This window comes from Pezoporus wallicus, unplaced genomic scaffold, assembly GCF_028554395.1.
Source record: "Pezoporus wallicus isolate ANWC-B61680 ecotype Strahan unplaced genomic scaffold, APGP_CSIRO_Pwel_v1 contig_9561, whole genome shotgun sequence".
NCBI classification, from domain to species: Eukaryota; Metazoa; Chordata; class Aves; order Psittaciformes; family Psittacidae; genus Pezoporus; species Pezoporus wallicus.
Window position 1 is genome coordinate 423,979 of NW_026639554.1, and position 23,480 is coordinate 447,458.

The 23,480-nt window shown below is 60.9% G+C and overlaps 2 protein-coding genes across 3 annotated transcripts in view; both read right to left on the reverse strand.

The window, feature by feature from the left end:
* Positions 1-10,253, reverse strand: part of ASAP3 (ArfGAP with SH3 domain, ankyrin repeat and PH domain 3) — a 55,691-nt gene extending 45,438 nt beyond the window's left edge. For both annotated transcript variants that reach the window (XM_057415031.1, XM_057415029.1), the window contains exons 1-12: positions 10,106-10,253; positions 7,139-7,211; positions 6,653-6,798; positions 5,421-5,495; positions 5,122-5,171; positions 4,779-4,905; positions 3,035-3,120; positions 2,305-2,380; positions 1,694-1,780; positions 1,358-1,467; positions 787-856; positions 493-580 (exon numbers count right to left, since the gene is read on the reverse strand). In XM_057415031.1, coding sequence (XP_057271014.1) covers positions 493-580; positions 787-856; positions 1,358-1,467; positions 1,694-1,780; positions 2,305-2,380; positions 3,035-3,120; positions 4,779-4,905; positions 5,122-5,171; positions 5,421-5,495; positions 6,653-6,798; positions 7,139-7,211; positions 10,106-10,231 — 1,114 coding nt within the window. In that variant the 5' untranslated portion in view covers positions 10,232-10,253. The remainder of the gene's footprint in view (positions 1-492; positions 581-786; positions 857-1,357; positions 1,468-1,693; positions 1,781-2,304; positions 2,381-3,034; positions 3,121-4,778; positions 4,906-5,121; positions 5,172-5,420; positions 5,496-6,652; positions 6,799-7,138; positions 7,212-10,105) is intronic.
* Positions 10,254-12,789: 2,536 nt separating this feature from the next.
* E2F2 (E2F transcription factor 2) lies at positions 12,790-19,790 on the reverse strand. Its single transcript, XM_057415045.1, has 6 exons — positions 19,410-19,790; positions 15,031-15,118; positions 14,588-14,807; positions 14,328-14,486; positions 14,040-14,154; positions 12,790-13,324 (listed from the first exon to the last, which is right to left on the reverse strand). Exons 1-6 carry the CDS (start codon positions 19,707-19,709, stop codon positions 12,839-12,841), a joined length of 1,368 nt encoding a protein of 455 aa, XP_057271028.1. The 5' UTR covers positions 19,710-19,790; the 3' UTR covers positions 12,790-12,838.
* Positions 19,791-23,480: the final 3,690 nt, after the last annotated feature.

A 23,480-nucleotide genomic window follows, 5' to 3' on the forward strand; every position in this document is an offset into this window, starting at 1 on the left:
AAGGTGAGGAGAGGGATTTGGGGGTGCCCAGGACAGCAGGAAGGGGCTGAAACTACTCCAAAAGGGGCTGCTTTAACGTAAAACTAAATCAAACTTAAGGGACATTTAGGTTGGATGTAAGAAAGTTCTTCCCTGTGAGGGTGGGGGGACACTGGCACCCTGACACTGGACAGGGCTTGGAGCAAGCTGCTCTAGTGGAAGGTGTCCCTTCCCGTGGCAGGGGGTTGGAGCTCGATGAACTTTAAGGTCCTTTCCAACCCAAACCAGAGTGGGATGCTGTGACTCATTGCACATCACTCTTCCATCACCTAAGCCCTCTTGCAACATCTTTTTGCCTTGAGCTTGCTCCATCTCCTTGCAGAAGTTGGTCCTTCCGGGGAGATGCCCAGAACCAGGTGAAAAGGACAAAGGGTGGCAGAGGACCAGCAAGTGCTGGGAAAACCCAGGGACTTCCCATGGGCGATCCCCATCGGCAGGGGCACAAACACTCACGTGTCACCAGGTCGAAGCATTTCTTCTCCTCGGCGTGGGGCCGCACTTGGCAGGTCAGGAGGTTCAGCTTGACGGGGGGACGGTTGATCTGCGGGGTGTGAGGATGGAGGCAGCTTAGGAAGGGATCGGGAAGGGCTGGGACGTGCAGCACGGAGCGCATCCTTCCCATGGCGCCTCCGAGGGATGCTAACCCCTCTTGGGATTAGGAGGCTCGGACCCTCTCCAACCCTTTGCAGGAGAACAGGGCTTGGAGAAGTGAGGGTCAGGGCTGCAGCCCCCCCCCATGGCCCTCACCGTGCTGTGGGAGATGGTCAGACAGCCGTACTTCACCCCACACTTCCTCTTCTGCCACACTTTGCGGATCCTGAGGAGGAGGAAGAGGAGTGAGGATGCACTACATGGCACCGATCACCCACATCCATCTGCCTCCCAGGTCACCTATGGAAGCTCTCATGAGGAACCCAATGGCTTTCTGTACACGGGGTTGTGCTATTGGGCTGGAGACCCATAGCCAAGGACACTGAACCCACAGCACCAGCTACCCAAGAGAGCATCACAGGAAAAGCACCAGAGCCTCCTGGGGGTCTTCAGATAAGAAATGGGCTGATGACACCAAACCATTGGCAGGGGAAGGCTCCCTTGCACCACCTCCAAACCTTCTCCTTTCCATCCCCTGGGTTCTCCCCCAGCCTGGGCAGACATCCCATTCTCCAAGCATTGATGGATGCTTAAGACCAGATGGAACCAATTGCACCCGAAGACCCATCCAACGGCAACCAAAAACCTCATCCCAACAGTTCCACCTCGGGGGCCTCCCACAGCAAGACCAGGATAGAGCCAGGAGCTCTCTGGGCACCATCCTCACCCATCACTCTTCTTGTAGAGAAACCCCGACTTCTCCGTCCCATACTGCTTGTTCCCTTGGTGCTGGTGGATGCTGTAGCCACTGCCAGAGTTCTTCCTGCTCAGGTTTTCCTGGGAAAAGGCATTTAAAAAGCCAAGTGAGAAGTGCAGAGGTGGCTGCTGGCACCTCATCATTACGTGGATGCAGTGGTCCCCATCCCCTCCCAGCCCTGGAGCATCTCCCACATCTCCTGCCCTGCTGCTCCCTCAGATGTCCCCATTGGTCCTCTCCTTCCCTTGCTGCTTCCCATCCACCGGGCACCATCCCAGCTCCCCACTGCCCATCCTGGGACCTCACCTCCTTGCTGTCCAGCTGCAGGATGCTGCGGAGGGAATCGCGGGTCTGCGTGAGCTGCTTCACCTCCTCCTCCTGTGCTTGGTGGAGCTGGGAAGGGAGGCGACTGATGCTCACTGCTGCACTGAGTGCAGGAGACCTCAGCCACTGCCCTCACTGCTGCACTGAGTGCAGGAGACCTCAGCCACTGCCCTCACTGCTGCACTGAGTGCAGGAGACCTCAGTCACTGCCCTCACTGCTGCACTGAGTGCAGGAGACCTCAGCCACTGCCCTCACTGCTGCCCTGAGTGCAGGCGGCCTCGGCCACTGCCCTCACTACTGCACTGAGTGCAGGAGACCTCAGCCACTGCCCTCACTACTGCACTGAGTGCAGGCGGCCTCGGCCACTGCCCTCACTACTGCACTGAGTGCAGGAGACCTCAGCCACTGCCCTCACTACTGCACTGAGTGCAGGAGACCTCAGCCACTGCCCTCACTGCTGCACTGAGTGCAGGAGACCTCAGCCACTGCCCTCACTACTGCACCGATTGAGGGCATCCTCAGCCACTGCCCTCCCTGCTGCCCTGAGTGCGGGCGGCCTCCGAGGCTTGTGGGGTGACACGTGGGGACGTACCGCATGGAGGGACACAGCCAGCTTCTCAATGAAGGGGTAGAGGTTCTGGGCAGCTTTCCAGCCGTCTTGGAAGAAACTGGGCATTTGTCCCATGGGATTGAGATGCAGATGGGGAGGATGGAGGGGAAGAAAGAGGATCTTTGAGAGACGCCGTGGCCCGAGACCATAGCAACACACACCCCCCTGAGGGAAGCTTTATCCCATTGGGACCCCAATCTCAGCTCATGGGGTCTGGATACCCCAAGTATTCGGGGTGTTTGGCATGCAGGACTGGCCTCTAACGCAATGCAATCTCTGGGTCACAGCCCCACACTTGGCCAATGGGACTGTCCCCTCCCTTGCCTCAGTTTCCCCACTCCAGAGTAGGAGGTGATGACATGGCACCCACACGCTGCTATTCCAGACCCATGGAGCAAAGGGAAAAGACAAGTGGATGTTAATCCGCATTCCAAACACCCTCACTATGAGCCCCCTGGTTAACAGCAGAGCCACTCAGCTGAACTCATCCCTGGAAATCCATCCAGAAACCAAATCATCAGCTGTATCCCGAGCCAACCCCTTTCCCGCATCCCCCATGGCCACGTTTACAGCTCCTCAAGCCAACAAAGCACGTTTCAGCTCCCCATCATTGGGTGCAAGCGGAGAGCGATGGGCTCTTCACCAGCAGCTTGATGGAGCTGGGATGGGAGAAGGTCCCAGACCCTCATGGGGTGACCCGAGCAGCACCTACTTGTGTTGAGCGTGGAAAAACTTGATGAGGCTCTGCAGGAAATCTGGTCCCTGCCTCATCTGGGACTCGCTGGCTTTCAGCAGGTACTGCAGGAGGAGGGGACGCTGGGTGAGGTGATGGAGACAAGGCTGGAAGCACCCCAGAGGAAAGAGGATGCTCACCCCAGCCCCTGCCTCCCCTTCCCGGTGCAAGGAGGAGCGTTAAGACACTGGCTGGGGACCACCCTCAGTAAAACCTGGCTCTGGAAGTCCTCCAAGCCCGGAGCAGTTCAAGGACCAAAAGCAGGCGCCCGGGGCTCCCAGCCAAGCATTCCTGTCCCATCATTCCATGCTTCTGGAGTTAATAAATAACCCAGACCCGAGGCAGCTCATGAAGGGAAAATGAACTGGTTTTGAAGACATGACCCCTTGGCTCCAAACAAACCCAGCACCTGCAGCACATCAGCCCTGGAGCTCTGTGATCCACACGGAGCTGTCCCATGGGATGGGGAATTTCAGCTTCATGCATTCAACCCATCCATCAGCTGCAGGCAGGAAAGACCCAGAGCCTTGCTCCCCCACAGCAAAGTAAGGGAGGGGAAGAGATTTTCCCCTTGGAGCTCTGATCCAGCCGGCACAGCTGCTGGAGGATGCTTTCCAGGGGGAAGCAAGGGGAGGGGAAGGCAGCTCCAGGGGCTTTCCATGGTGGGGAAGTACTGCGGTGGGATAAAGCCTTGGGGATGGAGCCTCCTGGTACCCCAGTCTGAAAGCGTGGTTGCATGGCTCCACACAAGCTGGAGATGCAAAGCCCATCATGGGGCTTCCAGCTGGCTGAGCCCCAGAAAGGGATGCTCCCAGCACTGCCTGGATCTGGATCCAACTGCACGCATCCATCCCCATGCCCTGGGGGTGCAAGATGCCCCACGATGAGGAGATGCAACCAACCATTCCTGCGATGGGAATGGCATCATACCCCCCATTGCCAGGCAAGCAGCAGCTCCCGTGCACACTGGCACACACACCCCCGTGCCAGCGTTGCCGGCAGCGGTCCCTCCCCGCCCGGGATGCAGCTCCCGTTGTTCCCAAGCACTGTTGTGTGTTTCACAGTGGTGCTATTCAAGGCAGTGACTCATCTGGCCGGGTCCCAGCTCCCTGGTCCCGCTGTGGCGAGTGCAGCATCCTCCCTGCACCCCCTTGCCAGGATGACCGACACGGGGCTGCGGGCTCTGATGCTGCTGCCTGGTCCTCAGGGATGTGGCAGACCCCTTGGGACAAGCCACTGGGGACTCGTCCCCTACTCTCAAGGTGCTTATGGGGCTGCTGGGATCCCTCTTCCCTGGTGGGGCTGACACCGGGTCTCCAGCCTTCACCTATTCCCATCTCACCTGAGAATGGACCCCTGGTATCATGGGGGATGTGGGGCCACTCAGGAGCCCCCTAACCCAAACCCAAGAGCTTCTTGAAGCAGTTTTGAGAATAGGGTCAAACCACAAAGCCAACCTCTGGGTGTGACCCAAAAAGCTCACTTTTTGCCCCAAATGCCAGCCTGTGGGAGGATGCAGGTGGAACCCCAGGTACCTTGCTACAGCGGAACCCATGGGTACCATTCACAGCCACATCCCAGAGACCCCAACTTGGGGATGGGGACCCTGGGACCATGCAGGGATGGGACGGGAACAGCGGAGGGTCCCACACAGCACCCTATGGGGCTGCTTTGATGGGGACACAATGAGGCCCTGAGGTCCCCATCCCGGCACTGCCCCTACCTCGCACATGTGGAGCTGGAAGAGCCGCCGCTCCTTCTGCATATCCTCGGCCACCTCAGCTGCGGACGGCTCCGCCTGGATGAGCCCGGCCACGCGGGCTCGTTCCTTCTCCTTCTCCATCTTCCCCCTGTGGACAGCACAGAGCAGGTCAGGGTCATCTCAAGGGGTGTGGCTGCGACGGGAATGGGATCAGGACAAACACCTCCACCCCTCTAAGCTGGGAAAGGCTGGATCAGAGCCGTCCTGACGGCAAACTGGCACCAATCAGTGCAGCCCCCGGGACAAAACACCTTTGTGCAGAGCAGGATTAGGAGGATTGTGCCTGAGGCAGCGGGTTCCTTACACTTTGGTCTCGTAATCCTTCCAGGCTTTCTCAATCTGCTTCTTGGAGTCCTGCGGGAAAAGGGAAGAGGGGATGGCAGGCGTCAGGAAGGTGAAGGCTGGGGGCACTGAAGCAGCCGAAGGCTCTGCTCTCCATCACTGCGCCCTCCCCTGCTCCTTGTCCCCACCCCTTGCTCTTGTCCTTCCCAACCTCATTCCACCATTCCCTGGGCACAGGTCCCTTCTTCTGGCCAGGGATGTGATCCAAGCCTGCCACAGGGCTCTCGCCGCAATACGGGGACAGCACTGGAGGGGACTCACCAGGCGCCCGTCCTTCAGCTGCCCCTTCAGCAGGCTGTCCAGGGGGAAGGAGACGATGTTGTTCAGGTTCTGTACCTGTGCGGAGTAGAGATGGGGTCACCCCACAGGGTCCCCACCTCAGGGCAGGTGAAGGAGCCAGAGCCCCGCATCCCTCCTGGTGCTGGGACCTCCGTGGCTGCCCTGTGAAGGGTTAAAGAGGCTGGAAGCAGGGCTGGAGCCGGGATGCAGGCACCGGGCAGGCTGGGGCTTGTTGGAGCTGGCTGCAAGATGTCTGACGTGGGGCCCTTCCCACAAACCACATCAGCGCCACGGCTGCCAAAAGCAAAGCTCTTCCCTTCCATCCACACCCCGTCCCCATCCCCTTCCTCACAGCACGGCACCCGGTGATGCCACCGGCCCCTCCATGGCCCCCCCGATGCCAAGGAAGCATCCCCCTTTCCTGGGGTTTGGGGACAGCAATGCAGCCACTTCCGACAGCTCCAGGGGGCAAACCCAGCTCTTGGATCCACAGACATAACCCTGCTCCGGGGGGGAGCACAGCAGCAGCGGTGGGGGGCTGGGAACTGGTCTGGCTCCTCCATCAGGATGGATCCCACAGATCCCTATGGAGTGCGGGGATCCAGCCAGGCTGGGATAGCCTGGGATGGGGAAGGGGAGGAGCGGGGAGGCCCCAAATGGGTAACAGGGGAAGATGCAAGGATCTGAAGGGGAAGGGCAGCAGAGCTAAAACTCCTTCTGCAGAGCCAAAAGCACCCATTGGAAAGCAGACATAAAAGGGACCAAAGAGGGGACCAGGCCACGGAAACACCCCCCAGGGCTTTGCATAGACCCGGAACCAACTTCTCCAGCAGAGCCATTCCTGAGGTGGGGAATGCGCTGCCAGCTCGGCTCTGCAAGCTCAGCCTGGCTTTGATTTACTTCTTGGCAAGCGAGATCAAGAGATGCAATTGATGTGAGGGGGGAAAAACCAGGAAGAAAAGGGGGGGAAAGGAGAGAAAAGAGCAACTCCAACCACCCGGCGAATCCCAGCGGAGCTGGGAATGAGCTGTCAATGCAGCAAGAGGCGCATTGGATGGGTTGGAAGCAGGAGGAGTGTGTTCCCGGGGCCGGGATGGGGATTGCTGGCTCGAGGGCAGCTGAGCTGGGAGCACTGGGGCCACGCTCCCAGATCCACCTGGATGTGCTGGCGACGGCTGGATGCAGGGCGCAGCCGGAGGGCGGGGGGAACTCACCAGGTTCTTGAAGAGCGCGGTGACCTCGCGGGTGAACACGGCCAGGTTGAGGAAGCCGGTGGAGAGCTCGTGGTTGTTCTGGGAGAGGTGGTTGTTCCCGAAGCTCTCCAGGGCCTCGCTGTACTGCTCCTCATTCTCCACGTGGGCTGCATGGGGAGACACCAGAGAGGGACACGGTGACCCTGAGGCATCACATGGGGAGCGTCACGGAACCATGCCCCACCAGCATCCATCTCCCCATCCCTCCACAGCAGGACAGCAGTGCTCTGCCCTAAACAACCTCCCTTTGAGGCCTCCATTTCCCCTTTTTACATCTTTTTGAGACAGTTTTTGGCACCTTATGACACTGAGAGGCTACAAGTGCCCACATCCCACCTATGGCCTCCCTCCTGCATCACCCCATGATACAGCGTTGGATGCAGGATGAGACCCATCACAGAGCCCGGTGGTCCAGGGATGCCCATCCCCTCTTGAAGCACAACTCACTGAGCCCGGAGACATGAATGGCTTTCACATATTTCCTGATCCTCTGGAGCACGGCTTGGTCCCCATCCAGGCTCTGCGGACAAGGAAAACAAGTGGAGCTCAGGAGCCCTGCCAAGCACAGCCAGCGCTCAGCCCCACTGCTGCTGCTCTGCCATGCAGATGTGTGGGGCAGCAGCCAAGCTCCTGGTGCTGCAAGAGGAGCCGGAGGCATTCCAGGAACACCCGGGATGCCCATGGCTCTGGCTGTCCCCAGAGAGGTGGGCTGGAGCAAGATGTAAGGGGTGAGAGGCTTGGCCAGCACGCCCAGCACCCCTTTGGATCCCAGTGCCCATGGGAAATGCCTCCCTGGCTCTCGCAGGGGCTGTTCCAACCAAGGAAGGGATGAAGCATCACACAGCATGACTAAACCAGCCTGTGGCTGTGTGTCCCTATGGCCAGTGAGAACCCTGGGAGGTGGCCAGCTCCCCACAGAGGTCAATGGGAGAGCCAAAACCAGGACCTACTGGTGCCCAACAGGGACCTAAAGCACATAAACCCCACAACCTGGGGGGCTTCCACACCCCCTCTTCCTCACTCCATCCCTCCCGAGCCCTCTTTGCCAGCCCAATGCCAGCCCAGCCTCTGTTGCTGCCTGCAGAGCACCCAGCAAGGGTTAAGGAACGCCAGCCCCAGCCATAGGAAAGGGTTAAGGGCGTCTTGGCTGCAGGTACCAGAGGCATGATAACAGGCTGGAAATATTTAGAGGGCGTGAACATGAAGAAGGGCAGGGATGAAACCACGGAGGAGCTGCAATAAAGAGATTTCTCTTGCTCCTGCTCTCAAGGCTGAAGGCTTTGTGGCTGATGTCAAGGCCGATTTCCTGACAGCGGGGTCAGCCTGGCCCTGGAGCCGCTCTCCAAGGCCCTCCTGGTTGGATGGGATGCTGCAAGAGGAGCTTTGGCCGGGATGAGCCGGCTGGGAGGGGACTGGAGCTGAGGCAGGATCATCTACAACGCGATGCATCTGCAATGGGGAGGATACTGGAGTGCCCCAAAGCCTCCCAAATCCAGGCAGACCAGGCTCTCTGGAGCAGCCCGTGACTTGGGAGGGAAGCCAGGGCTAGGTTTGGAAACCTGGCGTAGCCTCAGGAAGGGGAAACTGAGGCAGTTCTGGATGCATCACTGTGCAAGTGGGGGGAAGAAGCTGCTCCGAGTGTCCAGGACAGTGTAGCAGGAGGCTGAATGGGGCCAGTGCAGAGCAGGGATTAAGGACGCTCTGGGGAAGGACATAGTGGCTTTCAGGAAGGGGTCCATGAGTCAAGCAGTGGGGACAGGGCAGGCAGAGCCCGGCACTGGGGTGGGAAATACAGAGGAAATCACTGCACTGCTCTGGGCATCGCTGGCATCCCTGATGTGCTGAGATGGATGCTGAGGATACGGGCTTCAGCAGGACCAGGACAACCCTCCCACAGCACCCGTCACCCCCAGACCCAGCCAGGGATGAGGGCTCCTGCTCTGGAGAAGCTGAGGACATCAGCATGGCAGGATGGAAGCATGAGGGATTCCCAGCTGGGATGGAGGAAGGGACGGATCCACACTTGCAACACAGCCCCACTGGGATGCTCAATGGGGCCATTCTTTCGCCTTCCTCCCCCCCTCGCTGCCGGCTGGTGCTGCCTGGTGAAGGAGGCACTGTGGGTGCCAGGGACCAGGGTGACAGCTCTATGGGGCTGGGAGCAGGACGCAGCAGATGATGGCATGGGGCCGGGATTCCTTTGCTTGGATTTCCCACTTCCCCTCCTGCTGGAGCATCAGGACACCAAAGGCCTGGCAGAGCTTTGGCCCCCACAAGAGTTCCCACAACCTCCAGTGGGAGGGGGGCTCTACTGAGCAAACCCCACAGAGATCCCTGCTATTCCAGGGGGATGCCCCTGCTCCTGCCCCCATCCCTATACCCCCTTCACCTCTGGAGCAACCAAGTGAAATCCCTGCTGCTTCCTCCTGGCTGGAGCTGCCTTCCCCATTCCTGGCTGAGAGGAAGATCCAGCACATGCTGGCAGGGACCAGGATGCTCCATGGTGCATCCCCAGTCTTCCAGGCCTTGGGACGCCCATCCCGCTGCCCCCGGGGATCCCAGCACCTGGGGCCCCACACTCCCCACCAGCCCTGGCTCCCCTTCAAAGCCATTCCTGCGCTAAGAGGAGTTGGCAAAAGCCACGGGACCAGCTGGAAACTGCCTTTATTCCAGGCAGGAGAAGGGGGACGAAGGCACCCCCACCACCTCCTCCCTGCCTGCAAACGCGGCCGGGTGTTATGGGGTGGGGGGGATTGAAAATGGCTTTAATAGCATGGGGGGGGACGACCCCATGGATACAGCAGCGCATCAGGGCTGGCTCCAGGACCTCCAGAGTGGATGAGAGCCATGGGGCTGATGCTCTGCCCAGCCCCAGGGAGAAGCCCTGGCCCCAGGAGGGGATGCCCTGAACTGGGCAGGGGATGCTCTGGGGGTGCAGAGGGGGACCCAGAGCTGGAAATTAACCCTTTACAAGAGGTTGAAAGAAGAGTTTTACCCATTTCTGCAGCCTTTGGACTCAGAAAAGCACCCGCTGGGGCTGCTGGGGGGATGCAACCAGCCCGAGGGTCCCAAACACTTACTTTAGGGTGCCCAAAACACGGATTTTAGCGTGCCCAAAACACTCATTTTAGGGTACCCAAAACACACACATTAGTGCGCCCAAAACACACACATTAGTGTGCCCAAAACACCCATTTTAGGGTGCCCAAGTCACACACTTTAGGGTGCCCTAAACACCGACTTCAGGGCGCCCAAAACACCCCCTTCAGGGTTCCCACCCGTCGAACAGGGGGGGTCTGGGGCTGAAGGGACCCTGCTAAACCCAAGCCCAAGGAATGAAGGAGCCCCGCGGGTGCGGGACCGGCGCTGCGGGGCTGTGCTGAGGTGGGGACCCCCCCCCATAACCCCACTCACCTCTTCCAGAGCCCCCACCGCCCCCCGGCACTTGTGCATCTTGGGGGCGAAGGCGGCCGCGGCCGGGGAGCTCAGGTCCTCGCCGGTCACCGCCAGGAACTCGGCCACGCTGAGCTGCTCGGGCATGGTGCGGGGCGGGGCGGGACGGAGCGGGGCTGGGGGGCTCCGTGCGGAGCGCCCCGGGGGTGCCGGCGAGGCCCCGCTCAGCGCCCCGTGCCCGGCCCCGGGAGCTGCGCCCGCCCCCCCCAGCCCGCGTCACGCGGGAGCCCCGCCCGGCCCTTAAAGGGGAAGGGACCCGGCGGGGATCGCGTCCCGCAAAACCCCCGGCTTCGGGGAGAGGGGGGGAGGTAAAGGGGGGGTTGGGAAGGGCTGAGGTGGGAGGGGGGAGAGGGGGGGAATGGGCTGAGGCTGAGGGGTTCAGCCTGGAGAAGAGAAGGCTCCTGAAGGGGAGACCTGAGAGCAGCTCCAGTGCCTGAAGGGGCTGCAGGAAACCTGGAGAGGGGCTTGGGACAAGGGATGTAGGGACAGGCCAAGGGGAATGGCTTTAACCTGCCAGAGGGGAGACTGAGCTGAGCTCTTAGGCAGAAGCTCTTCCCTGGGAGGGTGCTGAGGCGCTGGCACAGGGTGCCCAGAGAAGCTGTGGCTGCCCCATCCCTGGCAGTGTTCAAGGCCAGGTTGGACACAGGGGCTTGGAGCAAGCTGCTCCAGTGGAAGGGGTCCTCGCCTGGGGCAGGGGTTGGAGCTGAGTGAGCTTTAAGGTCCCTTCCAACCCAAACCAGTCTGTGAGTCTATGAGTTCAACAAGCACAAGTGTCAGGTCTTGCACGCGGGAAAACACAAGCCAAGAGCGCAGCACAGGCTGGCACCAGCTCTGTGCAGGGGGACCTGGGGGTCCTGGTGGGCACAAGCTGAGTAGGAACTGCGGCAAAGAAAGCCAACAGGAGGCTGAGGACTTCACCGAGGCCATCACCAGCAGAGACAGAGATGTCACTGTCCTATAGAGCCAGCACTGGTCAGGCCACACCTGCGGTACGGGGGTCAGGTTTGGTCCCATGGGTAAGACGCCCCCCCAAAAGACAGGAACCCCCAGAGCCTCCCCTGGGGGACACGGGGGTGCCGCGGGGCCGGGGACACCCCCTTTGCTGGGGTGGCCCTGCCACCTCCTGGCCAGCCTGGGGACTGCGGGGGGGGGGGAGCGACATGGCCATGGGACAAACCCCCCCCCCGTGCAGGGACACGGAGATGTGGACCGTGGATACAGCGTTTTGTGCCCATCACCCGGCTTACCTGGCTCGGGGCTCTCCTGCGCCTCTTCTCCCTCCTCCTCTTCTTCTCCCTCCTCCTCCTTGTCTTCCTCTGCCCCACCTGATGAGCCCCAAGTACCACCGGCTATCACCAGATGTCACTGGGTACTGTCAGGCATCACTGGATACCCTGATCATCACTGGGTACCACTGGCCGCCACCAGGTACCTCGGACATCACTGGGTACCCTGACCAACACTGCAGCCCCAGCCAGTGCTGGGTACCACCGGCATCACCCGGTCACAACGTGACTGGGCAGGAGCTGGCAACCCAGTGCAGCCCCATGGGGAAGGATCCTCCATGGGCACAACCACACCGAGATTGGATTGCAACGCAGCCACCCAACCAGCCCTCAAACCCGGTGCACAAGCCCATCCCATCCCATCCCAAACCCTGGGGCTTTTCCCACGCTCCTGGTTCAAGGGGCTCAAGCTCAGGCAAAGGCTCATCCCAACCGGATTTGGGCTGGAAATCACTGACCCACAGCAGGTCAGACCCGTTTCCCTCACTCCAGTCACAGCTTCACCTCAACCTCATCTCCACCAGCTCCTCCAGAGCAGGCTGGCCAGTTAAAAAGCCCCCAAACAGGCTTTTTTTACACCAAAAACAGGAGCAAAACCAGCCCAACACCTCCCTCCTCCAGCATTTTGCTGCTTAAAACAGCCCCTTCTAACTCCAAAGGTCTCTTTTATTTCATTTCATCCCCTCCCGGGCAGAAAACATCAAATGCCACAAATTTTCCCATGCCAAAAACACACTCACCCACAGCACCCGAGAGCCAACCCACAGCAGAACCAACCCAAAGGAAGGAAAACTTCGGTACACTCACTTGCAAACCAACCCCACCAGCGCCGTGCCAAGGGGGGGCCCATATAAATACAGTGCAATAAGTACATCTATCTTACAACAGCACAACTCCAAGTCATATCCTGCTCCACGTCCAGGGGCTCATCCTGCACTGCTTCCCAAGCCCCTCTCCATGGGGTTTAGTAGGGGTTTTCCAGCCATGGAGTGGGAAACAGCTCAGAATGAGCCATGATGATTCCAAAGAACCAGTCTAAGTGGGGAGTGGCCCCAAACCATGAACACCCCACCACCCCCCCCCAGGCAGCTCATTCTGGACAGGGGTTTCTCTTACCACCCTAACCCACCCCATGCACCCACAGTGGTGGGAGCTTATAGTGGGGAGCATCAACGCCGACACCCCATGGGACCTGACTGCGTCCTTCCCACATCCCTGGAGGCGACAACCGCAGCCCTGAGGTGACCAACACGGGGCAAACCCACCCAGGGTGGCCACCGTGAGCGCCCCATCACCACCCTCATGGCCCCAACCCACCCCACACTGCCCAGCCGCCCCGCAGACACCCTGCGCGCTCAGCGCACGAGCGACCAGAGCAGGAGCGAGGCAGCGGGGATGTCCCCCATGCTCAGTGCTTCAGCAGCTCCCCCAGGTCGTACGCCTCGAAGAGGTCACTGACGCCCTCGCCCTCCAGCCCCCAGAGGTAATCGTCCTGCCCCAGGGGGGGCGAGAAGGTGACAAAGGGTCCCGAGTCCAAGGTGGAGGAGGCGCAGGGCAGCTGGTCCTCGGTCTGCTGCAGGAGGTGATGGGGTGAGCCCAGGAGCCCAGCTTCCACCTCCAGCAGTGAGCTGGGCCCCCCCGGCACACAGAGAGGCAGAGATGGGGGTGAGGAGGGGGTTCCTGCCCCCCCCCAGCTCTGAGGAATGGAGGTGGGGGGTGGTGGGGCTGGCCCAGGGCTGTTTGGCAGGGAAAGGGGGTTGCTGTGGTGCCATGGGGAGGCGGCAGTGGAGGGGATGCTGTGGTCCTTGGTGGGGCTCTCCTCCTGGATCTCCTCCGGGCAGAGGTACACCTCAATGGGGCTGGTGGTGCTCTTCAGGTGGAGCTGGAAGTTACCCTGGAGGGGCAGAGCAAGGCTCAGAAGGGCACCCATATCCCACCCCACTGCCCCAACCTACGCAGGGGGTCCAGGCAGAGCGCTGCAACCCCTGAATGACCAGCCCAGGGTCACACAGCCCCATGGAGACACCCCAAAACCACCCAGGCCCATGCTGGGCTGCACCCTTGGGATGCCCCAGATACATGGAGCTGTTGGAGCAAGTCCAGAGGAGGCCACAAGGATGCTCAGGGGCTGGAGCAGCTCCCATAGGAGCCAGGCTGAGAACATCGGGGCTGTTCAGCCTGAAGAAAAGAAGCTGCATGGAGACCTCAGAGCAGCTTCCAGTGTCTGAAGGGGCTACAAGGATGCTGGAAAGGGGCTCTTCATCAGGGTCTAGAGTGATAGGACAAGGGGTGATGGGTTCAGACTGAAACAGGGGCACTTCAGGTTGGAGATAAGAAGTTCCTTACTGTGAGGGTGCTGAGTCACTGGAATGGGTCGCCTAAGGAAGCTGTAAATGCCCCATCCCTGGCAGCGTTCAAGGCCAGGTTGGATGGAGCTTGAAGCAACCTGTTCTAGTGGAAGGCGTCCCTACCCATGGCACTGGATGAGCTTTAAGACCCCTTCCAACCCGAACCATTCCATGATTCTTTGGTTCTATGGCGCAGATGCACCCACAGCCTGGCCCTGACCCTGCTGCAACGGGGGGAACAGCTCCCAGCCCCACACACACCTCACTGAAGTCCGGCACCTCCAGTTGTGTCTCCGGAGGAGCCTTCACGGCAATCACCGTCTGCTCCTGGAAGCTGCTGATGGCACGGAGGTCCTGGTAGGTGACATAGGCCAGCGTGGACAGGGATGGGCTATAGGAAAAGGACCGGCTGCAAGCAGGATGGCTCATCCCCTCTCCCAGCAGCATCCTCCAAACACCCCCCCACCAGCCCAGGGAAAGCCACCCGGGGGACAAGGAGCTCCTCCTGCTGCCCCCCCCCTGCCCTGTGCCCCTATCCAGCAAGGATATCTCTGGTTGGCTTCGTTGTCGGTCAGCTCCCGGAGCTGCAGGTTGCAGTCCTGCAGGACCTGGTCCAGGCTCCTTTCCATCCTGGCCAGCTCGGCCAGCTCGCCCCGCAGCGCCTGCTGCCTCAGCATCACCGCCGTGTCCTCAAAGATCCCCGTCCCCCTGCGGACAGAGACGGCACCGAGTGGCGGCGCATCCCAAGCCACCTCCCCTGCGCCCTTTATCCCATCCCATCCCGCGCCCGCCTCCACGGCATCGCCTACATCCACTGGATGTGGTTCTTGGACTTCTTGCGGATGAGCTGGATGCCCTCCAGCACGTTGGTGATGTCGTAGATGCGGCGCTTCTGCACCCCCAGCACCTCGGCCGCTCGGTTGAGGTCCACGACGCCGTCGGGGGACTCGTGCAGGAGGCGGATGAACTTCTTGGTGAGCAGCCCCAGGGAGGTGTCGTAGCGCGTTTTCTCCCCGGGAGACTTGGGAGCTGCAGGGAAAGGAGGGGAAATCCCATTCGGGACAGGGAGCGCTGCACAACCCAACCCTGGGAGAGAAATAACCCAGCCACAGCCCCCCCCAGGGGAGCACTGTGCAGGGGCAGTGAGCTGGAGCGGCCCAAAGAGCCCCTTGGCTGGTGCTAAAGGGGATGCGGCAGCAGCTCTGTCCCCCTCCAGGCTCCCCCCTGCCCCATCTCCCCCAGCACCACTTACTCCTGGGGCTGGGGACCTGTGCCAAGGTCCTGCCCTTCCCTTTGGGCGTGCGGAATCCAGGGCCCTCCAGGTCCAGCTTCCTCTTGGCCTGGAGCAGGAGAGAAAAGCCCACACTGGGATGGAGCCAGGCACCCCCCCGGCCACCCCCGGGGGCATGGGTGAGCCCTGGGTGCCGCAGCCTGTGATGAGAGCACGGAAGGGAATCGACTGGGCTGGAAGGGACCTCCGGAGGTGGTGGAGTCCAAGGGAGGTTTCTTGCAAGGGGCTCATCCGGCTGCAAAACCCATTGTGGGAAGGGTTCCCACAGCACCCAGCAGGGAGGGAGGAGATGGGGGGGTCCCGGCTCCCCCCATGGCAGCCACTGGGGATTTCCCCCTGCTCCCAGTTCCTGGCACAGCTCCTTAGGGACAAGCCCTGGGAACGTGGTAGCTCCAAGGCTGGATCCTTGCCCTCCCACCCTGGCAGATGGGGTGCGGGGTTTCATCACACACCCCCCCCCCCCTTTGTTCCCTTATTTCTGGCCGTGGTTGGAGGCAGCTGAGGGCACCCAGCTGCTATGGGGTGCCCCACACATGTGCACTCAGCTGGAGGGGAAGTGGGGCATGGCAAGGGGGGGTATCTCACACACACACTGTCCCTTTGCCAGGGCTAAGCAGCAACTGGAAATCACCCCCAAGGCACCCCCAAAGCATCACCTGGGACAGAGAGACCCAGGGAAAAGGGGGGGTGTCACCAAATCACATGGAAATTCCCCCCACACCAGACCCCTGAATACGAGCGGGGGGGGTTTGGGGCACACACACAGAACACCAAGCAGCTCCCATAGCCCCACCCCATAGCCCCCCCCCCCCCAGTACCTGCTCCCAGGCCGGGCTGTCCCACAGGGTCCCCCCCAGCACATCCCGCATGGTCCCGGCGCTGGCTCCGACTGCGGCTCCCTCGGGAGCGCACCCCAGTGCGTGGGGAAGGGTTGGGCACCTCGGGGGGGGGCAGAGGCGCCGGGGGCTGTTTTCCGCCCCCTCCAGGGAGCCAGGCTGGGCTCAAGCTCCTGTGGGAATCTGGTCCCTCCCTCCCTCTCCCGGAGCCGGTTTTCCCCAGGGAATTCGCCTCCATCGCCAGCCCTGTGCCCTCCCCCTGGCTGCCGGCACCCCAATGGTTAACGCTGAGTGCATGGGAACCACCTGCCCCCGACCAGACCCCGTGCATCTGCCAGAGCGATTTGGGATGGGGGGAGCAGCATCCTGCATTCCCCCCCCCTCCTTCTCCTGGCACCCGAACCCTTCCTTCTCCACACACCCACGTTCCCATTGCCAGCGGGGAAACTGAGGCACGGAAACAACCACAGCAAATCCTGGTGTCCCCCAGCCACCTACACCCCCCCCCAGGACCGCAGCCACCAAAGGTGGTTTCCCATCCCTATTGCACAGGAAGGGGGGGAAAAGAGGACCCCACATGCATTGGGGCAGGGGGAGCCTGGTGGGCTCAGTGGGGGGGGGACAAGACGCACAGCAAAGGACAATGGACAAGGGGGTCTCTCCTGTGTCCCAGCTGCCAGACACCCCCCCCCCCCCCCCCCCCCCGGGCAGGATTAGGCACACGACAGCTGAGTGGGGCACAGCGAGGGGCTCCCAGCACCCTGCCAGGGCTCAGGATGATCCAGAGCAGATGGGGGGGAAGGACCAAGACCCCCCCACTCCAGGGCATGGGGGGACCCCCCTCCTTGTGCTGCTTCCCAAGGTGGGGGGAACCCCCAATACAATGCTGGGGGAGAGAAAAGGGGCTCAGACGCGGGGGGGAGGGGGGGGGAAGGGATGAAGGCAATGGGGTGGAGGGGGTGAAGCCGGGCCCCCCGCCAGCTCTGCCTGCCAACAGCCCTCAGTGCCGGGGGCTATACCCAGCCCCAGCATCAGAGCAGCCCTGTCCCTCCTGGGGGCTCCTGCTGCCAACAGCACCCGCTGCCTTCTCCAGGCTTGCACAGGCCCTGCCTTTGTGCCAGCCCCCCCAGTGCCACCCCCTGGGGGGGGAACACAGCAGCACCCAGGGATGGGCACCCTGGGATCACGCCACCGTGCCAGGGATGCTGCTCATGACAAGGGGCCCCTGAATCAGATCCCCCCAGTGCAGCCTTTGGGATGGATGAGAGCCAGCAGGGATAGGAGGATGCGGAACCCCCAGATTTGAGGGGTTTCAGTCCCATGGTGGGCAGGGGAGGGAGGATGAGCTCTGGTGCAGAGCCAGGGAGGAAGGCAGTACACAGGTACCACTCTCCGCTCCAAGACGCATCCGGTATCTCCATCCCCATCCCAGCACGGATGGTTGGAGACATTCCCTGGCAGAGTAGAGCTGGAGGCTGTCAAAGCCCCTCTGAGGGCAACACAACAGCCACCACCTTCACACCCATCCCAACCCTGCACCCCCAGGCCCCCCACTCCTGCCCAGGCAGGAGCACCCTTGATGGAATCACGGAGGGGATGGGATCACCATGGGTCACCGCAGCAGAACTGCAGCCCAGCACCCACAGGGCGCTCTTAGCTCAGCGCTGCCAGCTCAAACCGAAACCACAGCGGACTCTGAACATCTTTATTCCAGCATGGAGGAGGCAGGGACTTTGCTGGGTCCTTCACAGCGTTGAGCCCTCCAAGACCCTGCAACCCCTATAAAGACCCCACAACCCGTACAGGGACCCCATATGGCCATGGAAAATAGTGAGGATGGGGTTGGCACATGCTAAAATCTCTGCAGGACACTCATTGCTCATGGGGGTGAACACATTGACCCGCTCCAGGACCCTCAAATCAGAGGGGAAATATACATGAGATGAGGAACAAGCCATCCCTGTTCCCCATGGCCAGACACAGGGTGATGGGCTCCCTCCAGCCGGCCCAGCTCAGTTATCCAGCACAAATCCAGCAGGGAGATGGGAGTGGCAGCAATTACCCTGCTCGGGAATGGGGAGGAAACGCTTATTATAATGCTTGCCTGGGATCTGCACACAAAGGTTGTGTCATAAATGGGGTGTGGGGCTGGGAATGGGATAACAGCATCAGGGAATGGGATGGGGCCACCACTTGTAAGGCAGTGGGGGGGATGCCCTCCAGGTGTCACATGAGCCCCACAGATCCCCATTCAAGGCACAGTTGTGGGCAGAACACCCTAAGCATCTCCTGGCTATGTGATGGTGATTATGATGGTGATGCGAAAGAGCCCAAAACCAGCTCCACAGGGATGCATGGAAACGGGACCCTGAGGTTTTAGGGTGCTTTTAGGGGAAGGGGCAGGTGTCTCCTTAACCAACAGCACAGGATGCAGCATCCCACATGGCTCAGATGTGAGATGCTGGGCAAAGAGGACACATGGACAAAGAGGGTGGAGAGGAGACAGGTGGCTCCAGAGCCCCCCCGGGACAGGACTTACAGGAGCGCAACCAGCCCCAGCCATGGCACAAAGTGGGGAGCAAAGCCACCCCCTGTCCACAGCAGTGGCCATGGCCCAGGGAAAAGGGGGAATCAATCCATCAATGAAGCCTTAAAACCCCCTCAGCCGGAGGGAGTGGGGTCTGGGCTCCCCCCCAGGACCTGGGAGAACAGAGGCTCACAGTGAGGGCTGGATGCGCGCCCGGGCTGGACGCGGTGGGTGGGAATTAAATGCCAGCTGCCAGCGGGGACCCTTCAGGAGGAGGGATGGGATGGGAAGGGAAGGGCAGAGCCACCCGTGCACCCCAATACCGGACACTGCCCCAGTGCCCCACTTGTGCCTCAGTTTCCCTGTTTGGAGGCAGAGGGCTGGGTGACAGGGCCACAGGCAGGCCCCTTGCCCATGCCAACCCACATCCCCCTGCTTCAAAGCCTTGGGGTGCCCCGTGGAGGATGAGGATTGCTTCAAACCCCTTCTCCCCCCCCCCAGAAAAACAAAGGCATTGCAAGCCCTGCTGTAACCGCAGCAGGAACCGAGCTTGGGCGGTGGCGCTGAACCACCCCTTGTCCCCACCATGTCTCTGGGTCCCAGCCCCAAACCCCGTGTTCCACCCTGGGGGTCACAGCCCCATAGAGCAGGAACGGTGCCTCCCCCGCTAAGGTGGGAAGAGGTTTGCCAAGCCAGAAAGAGGAGGAAAAAGGCCTCCAAAGAGTGAAAAGCGGAAGCCGGGAGCCAGCTCCGCAGGCACACAGCGGCAAAGGGAAGTGGAGAAGCCTATGAACCATTTCACTGCCCCTTCCGATTCCAAACCTCCCATCCCCAAAGCGACACCTCCAAGGGGCGCAGACCCGAATGGAAGCTTCAGGATCAGGAAGGGGATGGCACTGTGTGCGCTGCGGTCCCCCAGCCCTGCACGGAGCCCCCCCAAGCCGTGCCCGAGGAGGGGATGGGTGCAGACTCCTTACCTGCAGCCGTCCCGCCGAAGCCGAGCGCAGGGTCCTGAGCTGGGGGCTCTGGGGGGTGGCATAAAGAGCCCCCCCCCGAGGAGCGGGGCCGCTGGCATGAGCGTAGAGCTGGGTGAGGCAGCCGGCGGGTAGCGGGGGGGTGCGCAGGCTGGGCCCCCCCCGCCCGGAGGAGCCCATCACAGACATGACCTCCTTCGGGTGGTGCCGGTGCTGATGAGGAGGAGGAGGAGGAGGGGGGGGCAGGAGGATGGGGCCCCCCCTCCCCGCGGCGGGGGACACTCCCCTGGGGAGCCGCAGCATTCAAAGTCCTCCCGAGCAGCCTCCGCCCGGGGGAAGGAGGGGGCAGGAGCACCCCCCGGCGAGGGGGCTGTGGGGGGGTCACCACCTCATTTTGGGGAGGGAAGAACCCCGCAGAGAAGCGCCCAAAACCGGGTTTAGCCCCAGAACCTCCCCTTGCGCTGGGCCCCGCCTCGGGCGCTGCCCCCCCCCTCCTTCCCCCCGATAGCTCCGGTTTGGGGGCGGTTTTTTTATTTTTTTCTATTTTTTCCGGTTTTTCGGGCTGGTTTTTTTTTAAGCGCCAAACGGCGTCCCGCGAAATTCGGATTTCCCGCGGAAAACGCCGCGCGCTGATTGGCTGGCGGCAGTGACGCCACGCCTCCCTCTCCCCCCCCCTTCCCCGCCGTAGGCAGCGGCGCCGGGAGGGGCCTTAAAGGGGCCGCGCTTCGGGAGAAGGGGGGGGGCTGTATGCAAAATAGGGGGCGTGGCTTATTGGGGACCACCTGCTCCTAGGGGAGGGGGAGCCTGGAATGAGGGTCACTGGGTTTGGGATCGGGACTGGGATTCATTTATTATTAATTACCTATTAAAGCCCCCACCCCAAGCTAAGGGGGCTCCCACACACCCATTCCCATCTCCCCCACCCCATTCCCAATGAGGCGGGGGGGGGATGCATCTATCTAGGAGGTGAACGATTTTGGGGTGCGCCAGCGTGAAGCCGTCTGACAGCAATCCCCCTGTTTGGGGGTGCAGGGACCTCAGATGGGTGACTCCAACCCACCAGCCCAGCCGCAGCCACTGTGCCCTTGGAGTGCATCTTAGTGGCAAAGGGGAGGGAGGAAAAGGGGGCGAAGGGCCCCCAGTTGAGTCCACAGAGTGTTTTGGGGTGCAGCAGTGGCAGAAAGACCCAAGGCAATGGTGAATCCCTGGGAGAGGGCAATTCCAAGACTTACTGGGACCAGTAGAAGGCCACCAGAGCCCCTGATGGATGAGCCGCAGTTGATTCCTGCTGAGGAGTCCCTCATTCCTCCCCATCACCTGGCTGCCCCCCATCCGTTCTTTCCCCTTCAATGTTCTCCTCTCTGGACAAGGCAGCTTCGTGCCCAGGTCTGGGATTGGGGATGTTGGGGTGCAGAGATGGACTTCCGTGCAAACACAGACGGACACCGTGGCCTCTGCTGTGGATGAGGATGGGCACCAGACCCCCACGTTCCCCCCCAGCTTGGGGGAGGACACCAGGAGCCTCTGATCCAGGCCTCCCACCGCGCAAGGGCTCTGAGGCGGAACAAAGAGCCTGGCAGCAGTGAAGCCAGCGCGCGGCTGGGCTCCGCATCCCTGTGCCAGGAGCACATGGACTTGGCAACCCAACGCAGCCAGACCTTCATCCTTCCCCCTACAGGGAGAAGGCTGTTGCTGCCTCCATTGCAACGGACAAAGACAAGGCCGTACCCAGCAGGGTGGTTAAATCAGTGCCAATGCTTTGGGTTGGAAGGGACCTTAAAGCTCCTCCAGCCCCAACCCCTGCCACGGGCAGGGACCCCTTCCACTAGAGCAGCTTGCTCCAAGCCCCTGTGTCCAACCTGGCCTTGAGCACTGCCAGGGATGGGGCAGCCACAGCTTCTCTGGGCACCCTGTGCCAGCGCCTCAGCACCCTCACAGGGAAGAGCTTCTGCCTAAGAGCTCAGCTCAGTCTCCTCTCACTCTCTCTCAAAGGATTAACAGCCATGTTGGCTGCATCTCCTCATCCACTGCTTGCACGTAAGGACCAATCCTTGCCATCAAAGAAGCCAAACCCAGAGTCCAGCCCTGCTGCAGATGGAAATCCTGGCCTTCAAAGTGCAGATCTCTGCTATGACCAGCTTCAAACTGCTGGAAAACCTTCACTTCCAGTCTCCTCCACTTCACCCATTGATGCGTTTCGGCACCAAGATCTTCATGGAGACAGAGATGGGGATGCTGGCACCTTCCCCACACTGCAAAGGATGCTCAGCATCCCCCGACTCCCAGCACTGGGGCTACACAGCATGAGCAGGGCCTGGCCAAGCTCCTCAACATCGGCGCTGGGTGCTCAAAACCCTCCTCCAGCATCCCCAAGCCTGCACCGAGGTGGGATGGACCAGTGTGCTGGGAAAGGACCATCCCCTACAAGAAACCTGGAGAGGGGCTTTGGGCCTGTAGGGACAGGCCAAGGGGAATGGCTTTAACCTGCCCGAGGGGAGACTGAGATGGGATTTTAGGAGGACGCTGGAAGCGGCCTTGCGGCGTCGAGGAGGCTCGGCCTGAGCCGGGCTCTTCCTCCTCTGCCCTGCAGGCGGCAGCAGCGAGCCGCGGCTGTGGGTCCTGCTCCCCTCCGCCCCCCCGCCCCGGCCCAGGCACTGCGGGCCCGGCGCAGGGCGGTCCATGGGGTGGATGGAGGGGAGGGGGATGCAGAGGTGCGGGGATGGAGGGGCACGGGGGAGGGCAGGGAGATGGAGGAGGGACACAAGGACGGGGGAACGGAGTGTGGATGCGGATGCGTGTTCGTGTTGGCTGGATTGGTGTGTGCATGTGCGTCCATGTGTACACGTGTGCGTGCATGCACGTGGATGCGTGTCCCTGTTGGCTGGGTCAGGGTGTGCATGTGTGTGTATGCATGTGTACGTGTGTGTACATGTGTACACGCGTGTGTGCATGCATGGGGATGTGTGTCCCTGTTGGCTGGGTTGGGGTGTACATGTGTGTGTAAGCATGTGTACGTGTGTGTGCATGTGTACACGTGTGTGTACATGCATGTGGATGCGTGTCCCTGTTGGCTGGGTCAGAGTGTGCATGTGTGTGTAAGTATGTGTATGTGTGTGTGCATGTATGTGGAATCGTGTCCCTATTGGCTGGGTCAGAGTGTGCATGTTTGTGTAAGCATGTGTATGTGTGTGTGCATGTGTACATGTGTGTGTGCATGCATGGGGATGCATGTCCCTGTTGGCTGGGTCAGGGTGTGCATGTGTGTGTATGCATGTGTGTGTGTGTGTGCATGTGTACACGTGTGTGTGCATGCATGGGGATGCGTGTCCCTGTTGGCATGTGTGTGTGTCGGTGTGTGTGCATGTGTGTGTAACCATGTGTACGTGTGTGTGCATGTGTACACGTGTGTGTGCATGCATGGGGATGCGTGTCCCTGTTGGCTGGGTCAGAGTGTGCACATGTGTGTGTGTGCATGTGTATGTGTGTGTGCATGCATGGGGATGCGTGTCCCTGTTGGCTGGGTCAGAGTGTGCATGTGTGTGTAAGCATGTGTACGTGTGTGTGCATGTGTACACATGTGTGTGCATGCATGTGGATGCATGTCCCTGTTGGCTGGGTAGGGGTGTCCATGTGTGTGTAACCATGTGTACGTGTGTGTGCATGTCTACACATGTGTGTGCATGTGGATGCGTGTCCCTGTTGGCTGGGTCAGAGTGTGCACATGTGTGTAAGCATGTGTATGTGTGTGTACATGTGTACACGCGTGTGTGCATGCATGGGGATGCGTGTCCCTGTTGGCTGGGTTGGGGTGTACATGTGTGTAAGCATGTGTACGTGTGTGCGCATGTGTACACGTGTGTGCGCATGCATGTGGATGCGTGTCCCTGTTGGCTGGGTCAGAGTGTTCATGTGTGTGTAAGTATGTGTATGTGTGTGTGCATGTATGTGGAATCGTGTCCCTATTGGCTGGGTCAGTGTGCACGTGTGTGTAAGCATGTGTATGTGTGTGTGCATGTGTACACGTGTGTGTGCATGCATGGGGATACGTGTCCCTATTGGCTGGGTCAGGGTGTG